Source organism: Calypte anna, chromosome 4B (genome assembly GCF_003957555.1).
Source record: "Calypte anna isolate BGI_N300 chromosome 4B, bCalAnn1_v1.p, whole genome shotgun sequence".
NCBI lineage: Eukaryota > Metazoa > Chordata > Aves > Apodiformes > Trochilidae > Calypte > Calypte anna.
Genome location: NC_044249.1, coordinates 1,239,321 through 1,251,822, shown reverse-complemented (window position 1 = coordinate 1,251,822; position 12,502 = coordinate 1,239,321). Strand labels below are relative to the sequence as shown.

The 12,502-nt window shown below is 50.2% G+C and overlaps 1 protein-coding gene across 1 annotated transcript in view; it reads right to left on the bottom strand.

The window, feature by feature from the left end:
* The window catches only part of FAT4 (FAT atypical cadherin 4), a 108,004-nt gene extending 96,755 nt beyond the window's left edge, over positions 1-11,249 (bottom strand). The window contains exon 1 of the mRNA XM_030450675.1: positions 5,967-11,249. Coding sequence (XP_030306535.1) covers positions 5,967-11,249 — 5,283 coding nt within the window. The remainder of the gene's footprint in view (positions 1-5,966) is intronic.
* Positions 11,250-12,502: the final 1,253 nt, after the last annotated feature.

Below are 12,502 nucleotides of genomic sequence, written 5' to 3'. Positions count from 1 at the left end.
AAAACTGGTAAGCACTGCTTTTTCTATCTTAATATACATGTATGCCCTGGGGTGTGTATTTAGGTTTTTTCTCTCCCCAGCTGCCTCAGGATGCTACACATCAAGTTCTTGTTTTGATAACCTATTGCTGAGTTTATTTCAGCACTGTCTTGTGTTGGATGCTCTTTAAATTAACTTGATACAAATCCTGAACATAGCAGGATGTGCACACAGGCATCCAGGTGCTGGTCCAGCTCTGCCTGACATTAGAGAGGACAGGAGTGAGTTGTGAAGCTGTGATGGAGAACTCCAGAAGTGCTCATTCTGATAGCACACAGCTTGTAAATCCACTCTGCTTTCCCATCAACAACTTAGGCTCTGTACTAATAAGCCACCCCATAAAAGATACAGATAAATAAAGTCTGGAAATGACTCAAAAGTAACTTGTGAGACACAAAGTCTCCAGCTCATCAGTTTTATCAGCACTGTTCATACAGAATTAAAAAAGAAGTAGACAGATGTGAGGCATGGCACAAAACCCTTCTACAGCTCTGGTACAAAACTCTCAAGAGAGGCAGGAGCACTCAACCTCTCCCCATGCTGCAGCAAAAACCCAGAAAACACCTACCAAAGTAGCTTTAGTTCTCTTAATGCCTTCATTTTTGTTAAAATAAAAAAACCTCACCATGAGTGTTCAGGCTCCTGGGGACACCCTGCATGCCTGATGAGAACTGAAACCAGTACAGGCAGAAAACAGCACACAAAACTGCAGTGTTAATTGACCCAGTTTGGTTGCTTTCCAAGCACATCCAGCTGAAGGGTTGAAGCGAGAATTATTTTGACATGTGATGTATGTAGATGTGCATTTGGAAGAGTGTAGTTAGCAGCCAGGCTGGAAAATGAAGATACATACAACCCAGAAAGCTACAACTCTGTGTTAGTATCCCCCATGCTACTCACACTGCCCATATGGCACATCTCAAAGCAAATCTCATTTGTTTCACTTAAATACCTGTGAGAAAAGGCCTTCCTTTGCATTTGAGCTTTATCAGAGGATGAAGAACAACTCTGTAGGGCTCTCAGAATGAGCTTCCCTTGCATGTCCCAAACTTGGCCAGGGGATGCCACCTCCAGGCCATGGGGTAGAGAGAAGGGGAAGGGGATGTGCTGCCAGAAGATGCCCTTCTCCAAAAGGAGAAATTCCCAGAGCTCATCATCCGAGTCTGAGACTGCTGAATGCTTGCACCACCAGCACATCCTTGTGTCTGCAGAGCTGGGGGTCTGGATGGCTGCTTTAAATACAGCAGAACCCTTGTACACTAATGAAGATCACTGTGTCAGTACAAGCACCAGCCTATTAACAGTGTCAATGTGTGAAGACTGCAGAATATTAAATGCTAAAGCAAATGCTTGTTTTCATTACTTTTTGCATAGCTGTTGGCATATAAATTACTGCTTTGTAATGGGCTCTTTGCAATTCTTTTGCATTAACTAATGCAACTCTTAAGTATTCCTGCAGTGCAATCATAGCTATCAGTTTCCATCTGTTCTACTGTCCTTTTGGTATGTTATTGCTCTGAGGAAGTAAACAAAAATAGATCACTACAAAAACAAACCTGGGCGACAGTCTAGACTGAGGGTCCAATTAAAAATAAGATTTATTAGAATAGAGAGAAACATTATAGTAAAACAAAGACAGAGTTTCTCTACCATATCTGGTATTATTCTTGGCAAAGTGAAGTCAGGCTATAAATTTACTGCAACAAATCAGTATGGTACTGATGTACTGATGTACCATACTGATCTGGCATCACTTTTCCTGACTGTGAGAATATCTTAGGAAAACTTTGTTTTACTTCAATTTCAGCCACCATAAATTTCTTCTCTGATTAGAACCTGAGAGTTTGGGGCTTGCCTACACACAGGTTTTGCACAGACACAATCACATGGGTAAGAAACCAAACTCTTGCAGTAATACCACTCCCTAGTCTAGACACAGTTAAAATAAACTATGCCAGTCATGCTGAGGGATTGCTTTAATATAAATTAAACAAGCACCTTGTCATTGGATGGGGGGAAGTGGCCCTTGGAGTGGTGGTTCAACAACATCCAAACTCTGAAAAGACTCAGAGGAGACCGTGGAAACACCTGGAGTCTCCTTGCACCAGACAAAAGGGTATGAATATCCTCAGATGAGACAGTCTTGGGGTTCAAGATGGGCACAGAAAACAGAAAAAAGGCAGCAGCAAAGATTTCAGGAGCCAACAATGCAGTCTGACCCCAATAAAGCTGGTGGGCAGAGATGGAGATGCCAAGGGGCAGACAGGTTTGGTGCCCAACTTCTACAGTTCTTCTAAAAGAACAGCCACAGATGGCTTCAACACATGGGAAGAAAACTGCACCCCAGCAGACCCAAGGTTTCCATGGAAAAGGACTCACTCACTACCACTGATAAAAACCAAGAATCATTTAGAGATTCCTATGAAGAACTTATCACTTAGCAAAAATAAGCACATGACAATGTTGCTCTGGTTTTAGCTATTATTTCTAATGTCTGCACCAGAGATTCAAGAAAAATAATATTTTCCATAGCAAAGAATGTTGTTTTTAAAGACTTTAAACTCAAAGATTTTTAACAGTACTTATGAAGTAACCTCATATGCTAAAATGCCCAGAGACTGCTAAAAAAAAAATAAATCCTAGATATTAACAAAACTTGGTAAAGCAGTATCATTAAAGACATCAGAGAAGATGAAAAAAAAGACAACTTTGAAGTGAAACTCCAAGTGGTTTGGAACAGTTTTCACCATCATATTGTTCATCTCCCATTCCAGTTCAAGGAGAGCACAGAGATCCCTCTTCAGATCAGTGCAAATGACAGCAATAACTTTAAGAGTTGTGTGTTTCTCAGAATCAGCAATATCAGCACTAGGAAGAAAAGAAATCTGGCTTTGGAGCTGGGACAAGGCAGCCGATTTTCATTGTTTACTCAAACATTTTGTAAGCAGTTTCCTTTGTCAAGATACAATTAATGTGCCATGTATCACTAAAGGATAAAACGATTTATAAATAGTATGAACACAAAGGGTTCCCCATTGTTCTTATTTGTACTGGTAAATACATGTCAGATAAGACTTGTCTGAAATGGGTTTCAAACTGTCTTAGTAGATTTGAAGTCCTGCACCAACTTGGTCAGAAAAGTAACACCTTCAATGTTTTACCTCCCTACCCCTTTCCCTCTCTCAAAGGATGCTCAATCCCACTGCAAGCAGTACCCAGCCCAAATCTTCCATCTAGAGTTTATACACTTTCAACATTAACACCCTTCTCTCTCTTCCTGGGAAACCATGAATCATTAAAGCATCTGACCAATGTTTAAGTGACGGAGTAGCTCCCCTCCCATACTGTTACCCTCTGATTTCTCAGAGATGATACAGCACTGCTCCATGTCAAGGCATCCGTCCACTGAAGGGTTAAACATGCAAACTGGAGAGTCTGTCTAATTCTGTTTAATCCCCAGTAACAGAGCACAGAAGATGAGGTATTATCCCTGAGCTCCTGTTCAACGGGTTCATGCACATCCATCATCCCTCACCAATGCTCTGGTTATACCACCACACAAAGCATCACCTTTAAAAACAGGCTTGGATTAAAACATTAAAGCTTCTGAATTACACAGCTGATGGACAGATACTTCAGTATCAGTGTGTTTTAAGGTGGGTCTCCAGAGATCAGATAACGTTTATGTACTGGTCGTTTTGTTTGGGTTTTTTTTATGAAAGAAGTTAGCAGTAAACTCTTAAGACTAACGTGTGCTCTCAGTACATCAAAACTACCCCAGTCAACAGAAATGTTAACATCCAAAGGCAACGTGGAAAAAAGCTGCATTGCTTATTCAGCACCCACTGACAATCAAGCTTGCAGAAAGAGTTTTACTGTATTCAGTCTTGTTCAAGTTTGGGACAGCAAAAGCCACTCCAGAGAAATTAAATCAGGCAAGAGAAAGGCTGCATATGGTTATGCTTTGCAAAGTTGATTGCTCGTTATAATTTATAGTATCTTTCTGAAGAAGTGCAGTAAGCTAATTGCATTTGTGAGAAGAAGCATTCTAGAAGCTATAAAGATGCAACCAGTAATAAGAAATCCTAGCTCCCAACTATTGCTTTCAATGCTCTGTACAGAATAAAACATTTGCTTTTGATTGTAGAAGTCGTTCATATCCAACAATGTAAAATTTGTTTAAAGTTTCAAGGGTTGTTCTCTTTCCTGCTCAAATATTCTTAGTGGATACCTTTACAAATATGCAATCATGAGGTCTCCTCCTCTGAGTTCTTACCAAGAAACTTCTCAGTCATGTGGGCAGATTCAGGGTTACAAGACTGTGATCCAAATGTCCCCTGACAAAGGCTTACCCCTCATAACTCTCTGCCAGGACCCAATGTGGTGGAATAATAGAAAACATTGCAAAGGTTTAAAACATTTTACCAATATACAAATTGGTACAAATGTCTGTGTAGCAGCAATCTTCTCATAACAACAGCATGGAACACTTAAACCAGCAGCACTGCTAGAAAAGGTCGTTTTCCAGCTCACTCCTGATGCTCAAAATGTGTTCACCACCATCACACAAGACACAAAGAGAAGCCCTCATACAGCTCAACAGGGCTCCAGCTCTGACTTACTCTACAGAATATCAGTTGCTGCCAGTACAGGAGAGTGAGGTTTCATACCTATACAGATCATAATTAAACTACAAAAAAAGTAGCTATAAAGACAAACAGCTACAGGTGCCAGGTAAGAATTAGAAATAACCACATCTGTCAAAATCAAAAGAAACAACCCACCAAAAAATAAAAATAAAATAAAAAAAAAAAAATCAAACACCAGCCCCAAATCACCACAGTATCCTTGGTGGCTCAAAACTAAGACATGATTCCCAAGATTAAGTACAGCTAGGAGTAACACAGCAATGCACAGGGGAATGCAATGTAGAGGTGATGTGTTCAGCTGGCAAGGGAAATGGTAGAACCACTGCACACCACCAGCATCCTCTGCTGGTTGACCCTCTCAGCAGTGCCAGCCCCAAACTTCCAGGAACCACAAGTTCAATGGCTCACAGTGAAACCCAGAGGGCAGCTCCAGAAGATGGGGAACTTAAACCAAACCCATGGCACTCAGTCTTCCCACCAATGACAGCAAGAGTGGCATAAACCATCAGCTCCATGGATCAATTGCAAGAGCAAATAAAACATTTGTACTTCCCAGCTGATGTTCCAGACATTTTTCCTCAAGCTCATCATGCATGAAAAGGCCCTTCAGTCAACACCAAGGCACATGGCTTTGTGATAAGGAAAGCTGTCAGCTGAAACATCACACTTTGACCATCTGTCACAGAAACAAGACCATATTCATTCTCCTCTGTGAGGGTAAAGAAGTAACCCAGGTGGGAGAAGCATGAAGGGACTCATCTCAAGGACCAAACCAGGCAGGGATGCCAAGCACATCCAAGACTTGAGAAACCAGATAATACATTTGGATAACACATCCTCTACAGGCTAGTTCTCAGATAAATACTGACACCACAGCTGTAGTGAAACAAGTTCACTCATCATTCACACAGAAATAGATATACTTGAAATAATTAACAACTGCTAGAATGAGAAGGCATGTAAAACTCAGAAGTGCCCGTGATTAGGGCTTTTAGCACCTGAAGTATTTAGTACCTACAAATGGTTTGGCCAACACTGTGCCTACGGTAGCCAAATTTAAGCACTATACCCCAGCCTCTCTCTAATTTCTAGAGAGGTTCTTTGAGAAAAACAATTGAGGTATGCTAATTGGGAAGTTATTGTTAACTAATGAATCAGCAGACCAAGCTTTCAGGTCTTCTGCTGTGCACTACCATCTGTAAAAGAGCTATCAACAAACACAAGAAACGGCTCGTTCAGACAGCAAACTGGCAAATAAGGGCTGAACAAAAGCTTTACCTCTGCTCGCTGAGTGCGGGGCAAAACAGATGATTTCTCAATGGCATAAACATCCAACAAGTAGAGACGTGCTCCTTGCTCCCTGTCCAGAATGGCAGCAGTCTGGATGACCCCCGTGTGGCGCCCGATGGTGAAGAGGCGCCCCAGGCTCTTATCCTCACAGCGCACGGAGACAATGAAATATTCCACCTGAGCTGCAGAGCCCCGTGGGCTTGCTGCTTCAATAGAGATCACGTTTGTCCCGATGGGCTCACCTTCTTTTAAGATGGTAATGTATTTTGGCTGAGTGAAGACAGGCCCGTCAACCCCCTGGAGAATTATAGTCATCTCCGTGGTGGATTTCCTCCTTTCCGGGCCAAGATCTGTGGCAGAAACTATGAGGTTGTAGATGAGCTGAGAAGGCACCAAAGCTGATGCCACTCGTAAATCCCCACTGTAGCGATCCACGATGAAGGTCTCAGTGTCCCCATTGATTATTTCATACTCCACTTCTCCGTTGGCACCCTCATCAGGGTCTGCAGCAATAATTGTCATTAGTACTGACCCGATCACAACCGAAGGGTCAGCTGCGAGAGCGTTTTGAGATATAAACACAGGAACATTGTCATTTTGATCTGTCACCAAAATGGTCACGTTCTTCAAAGCAAATCTCCTGGTCTCCATGGGGACAGCCTGATCAGTGGCTTTGACTGTTAGCTCAAAGAGATTAGCAAACTCACGGTCTATTTCAGCACTGGTGAATATGGTCCCTCTCACCTCATCTATACGGAAATGATTTCCCCTTGGCATCTGCTGAACGATTGCATATGCTAGCTGCCCATTAATATCTGCATCTGGATCGTGAGCAGTCACAGAAATGACAGAGCTACCAACAGGAACGTTCTCAACAATAGATTTGAAGATGTCCCCTGGGGGGAAATTAGGAGGATTGTCATTAAAATCCCTGACATGTATTACCACTGACATTGTGGATGACCGTGGTGGCCTTCCTTGGTCTTTTGCAGTGATATTTAGCTTATACAGGGATTGGGTCTCAAAGTCCAGCTTCTTTGCAAGAAAAATACTGCCAGTGTTGGGACTGATGCTAAAGGTCCCATGATTGTTTGTCCCTGTGATGCTATAGTGGAGGTCAGCATTGTCACCTGAATCAGAATCTGTGGCAGTGACAGACGACACGAGCTCACCGACTCTCATGTTCTCCAGGACATCCACAAACAAGGTGGATTTGGGGAAGGAAGGACTATTGTCATTTTCATCCAAGACATCAATGCACAAGACACAAGTTGAGCTCAGGGAAACCACTCCTGAGTCTACCGCTTGGATGACAAGCGAATAGGACGCGGTGGCCTCATGATCCAGGTTGCCAACCAAGGTCACTTGGCCTGTGCTGCTCTCAATTGCAAACTGCTTTTCTTCATTTCCCTTGATTACAGAGTAGTGAATCAACCCATTAACCCCTTCATCAACATCCGAGGCAGAAACCCTCAGAACCTGTGTCAGATTCACTGCCAGTTCTGATATAGTAGCTTGGTAAAGATCTTTCAAAAACTTGGGAGCATTATCATTGATGTCCTTCATGTAGATCTGTACAGTTGCCTGATCCTTTAGAGGCTTTGGCAATCCCTGATCTGTTGCTATTACTGTGAGGCTAAATACTGCAGCTCCCCTTTGCCTCATGAGAGCTTCTCTGTCAAACTGGTGAGTGCTTCTTATTTCCCCAGTCACCGTGTTCAGCTCAAAATCCGGCTGCATGTGCTCAAAGGAGTACCTGACTTCACCGTTTGGCCCGAAGTCCTTATCCACAGCATTTATTTTACCTACATATGACCCACCTCTCTGCTCCTCTTCAAAATAAAACACATAGTTGGTACTGTTGAACAAGGGCCGGTTATCATTGACATCCTCCAGAATGACAGTGACGTTCACCGCAGCACTGAGCGGCTCCACTGCCCTGTCAGAGGCCACAACCAGTAAGAGGTATCTCTCCTGAAGCTCACGGTCCAGTTCACTCTTTATATACAGCTGACCATCCGGGAAGATTCCAAAGGCATCCCCTGTATTCCCTTCCCTTATACTGTAAGCTATCTCACCGTTCACTCCTGAGTCCTTGTCGGAAGCCTGCACCTTAAAGAACCTGGAATTCACAGGCTCCGACTCCAGAATAGTGATTTCATAGGAAAGCTGGTCAAACACAGGTGGGTTGTCATTCACATCGTGGACAGAGACAGTCAGGATAAAGTTAGAGGACAGCTGTGGCACCCCCATATCTGAGGCCAGGATTTCAACTTGGTAAGAGCCAGCATTTATGTCCAGGGGTCCTGTTAAGCTTACAGCACCCGTTTGTTCATCGATTGCAAACAAACCCTTTGGGTTTTGCTTCAGGCTGTAAAGGACCACACCATTAACACCTTCATCGGGATCAAAAGCCTTGGCCTGGAATATTGTATGCCCAGCTTTCCAGTTTTCAACCACATTCACGCTTTCCACCACGTGAATGAAGTGTGGGGAGTTGTCGTTCAAATCTTTGACAGTTATGTTGACCATGGCATCTCCAGTTATTGCCCCACCACTAGCAACCACCTTCAGCTGGTAAAATGCTTGCTCCTCCCTGTCAATAATGCTCGCTGTGGTGATCTGCCCTGTCACCCTGTTGATGGCAAACACCCCCCTTTGGTCACCTGTTGTAATCAGGTAACTGATGTTGGTGTTGAGGTCCATGGTCGAAGCAGAAACGGTGCCTACGTGGTAACCGAGGGCAACGTTTTCAAAGACAACAAAACTGTAGATGCTCTGGCTGAAAACAGGTGGATTGTCCTGGGTGTCCAAGACAGTGATGGTGACAATGGCTTGGTTCTGCGACTGAAGATGGCCACCATCAGTGGCCACAATCTGCAACTGGTAAGCAGTTTTCTCCTCCCTGTCGAGAGCTATTTTGGTTGTGATGACCCCTGTCTCGCCATGGACCTGAAACCTGGAGATGTCCCCAGCTGAGATGCTGTACTTTACTGTCCCATTAGGTCCCAAGTCGGGGTCGGTGGCGGACACTGTGGTCACGTACGTTTCAGCTGGCTCATTCTCTTGGATATGGGCAAAATACTGAACGGGGTAAAACACGGGACTGTTGTCATTCACATCCAGGAGGCTCACGTTAACGTAGGCTACGGAAGACAGGGGGGGAGAGCCTAAATCCGTGGCCAGGACCTGCAGGGAGAAGTGAGCCTGCTCCTCCCGGTCCAGCTGCGAGATGGTGCTGAGCTTGCCCGACACAGGATCCAAGCGGAAGATCTGCCGAGGGCTCACTGAGGAGGGGCCAACTGCTGCCAGCACCGGCTCAGCCTCCTGCAGGGAGAACCGGACGGTCCCGTTGTCCCCCTGGTCCCCATCCGTAGCACTCAGGACCAGTATCTCAGTCCCTGACGGGGAGTTTTCAGCCAGGGACACCCGGTAGCCCTCGGGTTGACTGAAGCGGGGTTTGTTGTCATTGACATCCAAGATGGTCACCACCAGTTGTGCGTAGGAGAACTTTGGCTGCACCCCTTGGTCACGGGCGCTGATGTTGAGCACCACCTGAGAAGCAGTCTCCCGGTCCAGCCCGCTGGAGACGGATGTGCCCGAAGCATGCCCACTGGTGCCACCCTGGGGACTAGCAGTAGTCACCAACCCACTGTGCTCACTGATGCGAAACCAGCCCAGCTCATTGCCCGAGACGATGCTGTATTTGAGGTTGGCGTTGAGGCCCGAGTCGCGGTCTGTGGCGCTCAGGCCCCGCACGTAGCTGCCCAGGGGCACCTCCTCGCTGATGTTCGCCCTGTACACCGACTGCTCGAAGACAGGGGGGTGGTCGTTGATGTCATTCACAAAGATCACCAAGCTTGCGACCGACGAGCGGCTCACGGGAGCTGCCGCCACCCCGTCGGGGGAAAGGGAGGACGGGGGTGTTCCCGGTGGTGGCGGTGGGGCCCCATAGTTATCGGCCACGGCCACCGTAAGGTTGTAGGCCGGGATGCGCTCGCGGTCCAAGGCGGCCGCCACCTTGATGAGGCTGAGGTTGGGCACCTTGCTGCTGTGCACCTCGAAGTGCCGCTGCTCGTTTCCCGCCAGGATCGACACGGAGATGTTCCCGTTGGCCGCGGGGGAGTCGGCGTCGCTCACGGTCAGCAGGGCCACCACTGTGCCGGGGGCTGCGTTCTCGTCCACGGAGGCGAAGCGGGAGGTGGCCGGGAAGTAACGGAACTTCACCCGGGGCTCGTTGTCGTTGACGTCGAGCAGGCGGATGAGGGCCTCGGCCCGGCCGCTCAGCGCCGGCACCCCCCGGTCCGTGGCCTGCACTGTCAGCGAGTACTGCTGCCGCAGCTCGTAGTCCAAACGCTCCCGGATGCGGATCACCCCGCTCTCAGGGTCCACCTCAAACGGGAGACTGCCAGCACCCTCCCCGCCACCACCATCGCCTCCTTCCAGGCGGTAGCGAATGTCAGCGTTGGTGCCTTCGTCGGCGTCGGCCGCGGCCACCTGAAGAACACTGGCACCAACCGGGGCGTCCTCGGGCACCCGCGCCTGGTACAGAGTCTGGCTGAAGATGGGCGGGTTGTCGTTGATGTCCTGGATGGTGACATTGACCTGGAGATAACCTCGAAGCCGGGGCTCACCCTTGTCCTCCACCTGCACCAACAGCTGGTAGGTAGCAGTGGCCTCCCGGTCCAGCCCGCCTCTGGAAACCAGGTGCAAGAAAGCTCCTTCACCACTGGGGTTGAGGGTGATGTTGAGCCGGAAACGCCCCTCCTCGTTGCCAGACACGATGCGGTAGGAGTTGTGGTCTACACCGTTCGTGCCGCTGTCGGCATCGGTGGCCGTGTCCAAGATGAGCTGGCGCCCGCTGCCCGTGTCCTCCTTGAACGTCACCATGATGGAGGGATCGGGGAAGACGGGCGCGTTGTCGTTGATGTCCAGCACCAGGACCCGCACCTCGCTGGGGTAGGTGGGCTGGCTGGAGAGCACCACCAGGTCCACCACATCGCTGGCCAGGCTCTCGCGGTCGATGGTGGCGCGGGTGTGCAAGGCGCCCGAGGTCCCGTTGATGGCGAAGAGGGCGTGGTGCTCGCTCAGCCGGTATGTGAAGCCGGGACGGGTGGCGATGGTGCCCACCCAGGTGCCGGCCGGCTGCTCCTCCAGCACCTGGAAAACCTGTCGGGGCTCAGCGGCGGCGGCGGCGCCCAGCGGCGGCAGCAGCAGCAGCAACAGCGGCAGCAGCGGCGGGGTCCGGCGGAGGGCGGGGGGACGGCCCATGGCTCCCCGGGGGTCCACCACCCCCCACTCCCGCTTCCCCCCCTTTCTCCTCACCCACCGAGGCTCCGCTCGCCTTGCCCCGCCGCGGAAAGCAGCGGCTCCGCCGCTCTCACGGGACGCTCCGTCTCTCCTCCCGCCGCCGCTCCGGGGCTGGGGGGCGGCCGGGGGCTCCTCGCCGCATCGCCCCTCCGCAGTCGCCGTCGCTACAGCCGGTGGCCCCCTGCTCCTCCGCGCTTCAGCAGCAGCAGCGCCCACCGCCGCCGCGCCCCCAGGACCAGGACCGCCGCCGCCACCACCATGCCCGGGCGCTCGGCGGGGCCCCGCCGGGTTTGTAATCCAGGCCCGCAGCGTTCCCCGCCGCCCGGCCACAACTTTGCCCGCCGCTCATGGGTCCCGGCCCTCTTGACGCCGGCCGCCGGCCCCCCCCACGGCCTCCCATTGGCCGCCACGCCCATCTCCCCGCCCACCGCCCCGCCGACAGCTCCTCCCATTGGCCAGCCCGCCCATCGCTCCTCCCGTGGCCCCGCCCCGCGCACCTGGGGAAGGGACCACATGGGGTTTGGGGGGCTGGGGGGCTCCCTCCGGACCTCCGGGTGGAGATCGGGGCGTCCTCCCGGGCTCCCTCCCCGTTACACCCGGCAGAGACACTCCTGCAGCCGGGCTGGGGCCGAGCGGCGCCGCGCCTGTCCCGCACATCGGTGTGGACGTGGCGGGCAGGAGAGATGTTTCCCACCGGGACGGTGTTCGTCTCTTTAGGGGGCAGGAGGGGGGATAAACTCCCGCAAGCGGCAGCGCCGTGCGGGTCAGCCCCTGCACTCTCCGCTGCCTCCCCCCCGGTCCCGTCCCGTCCGGTTCGGTCCCGCCGCCCCACGCCACGCGCGGGCTGACAGCGGCCCCTGCCGGCCCCACGGCGCCACGCCCGAGGGGTCCCGGGTGATGGGGGAGGGGGAGCATCCCAGGGAAGTTTTAGGGCAGTTTCAAGCAGAGATTGAAAGCTGCCCCAAGGAGAAGGACTTGGGGGTGCCGGCCCACGAGAAGCTCAGAGGGACCCGGCAAAGAGCGCCTGAATCGCAAGAAGGGTGGGTGGGTGGGTGGGTGAGTGGGGAACAGGCAAAGGGAGGAGGGGATCCTCCCCCTCTGCTTCCCTCCGGGAAACCAACCCCTCCAGCTGCTAGAGCGAGTCCTGAAAGTGCCACGAAAATGATAAGAAAATGATAAGAGGGCTGGAGGTCTCCTATAAAGCCAGGCTGGGA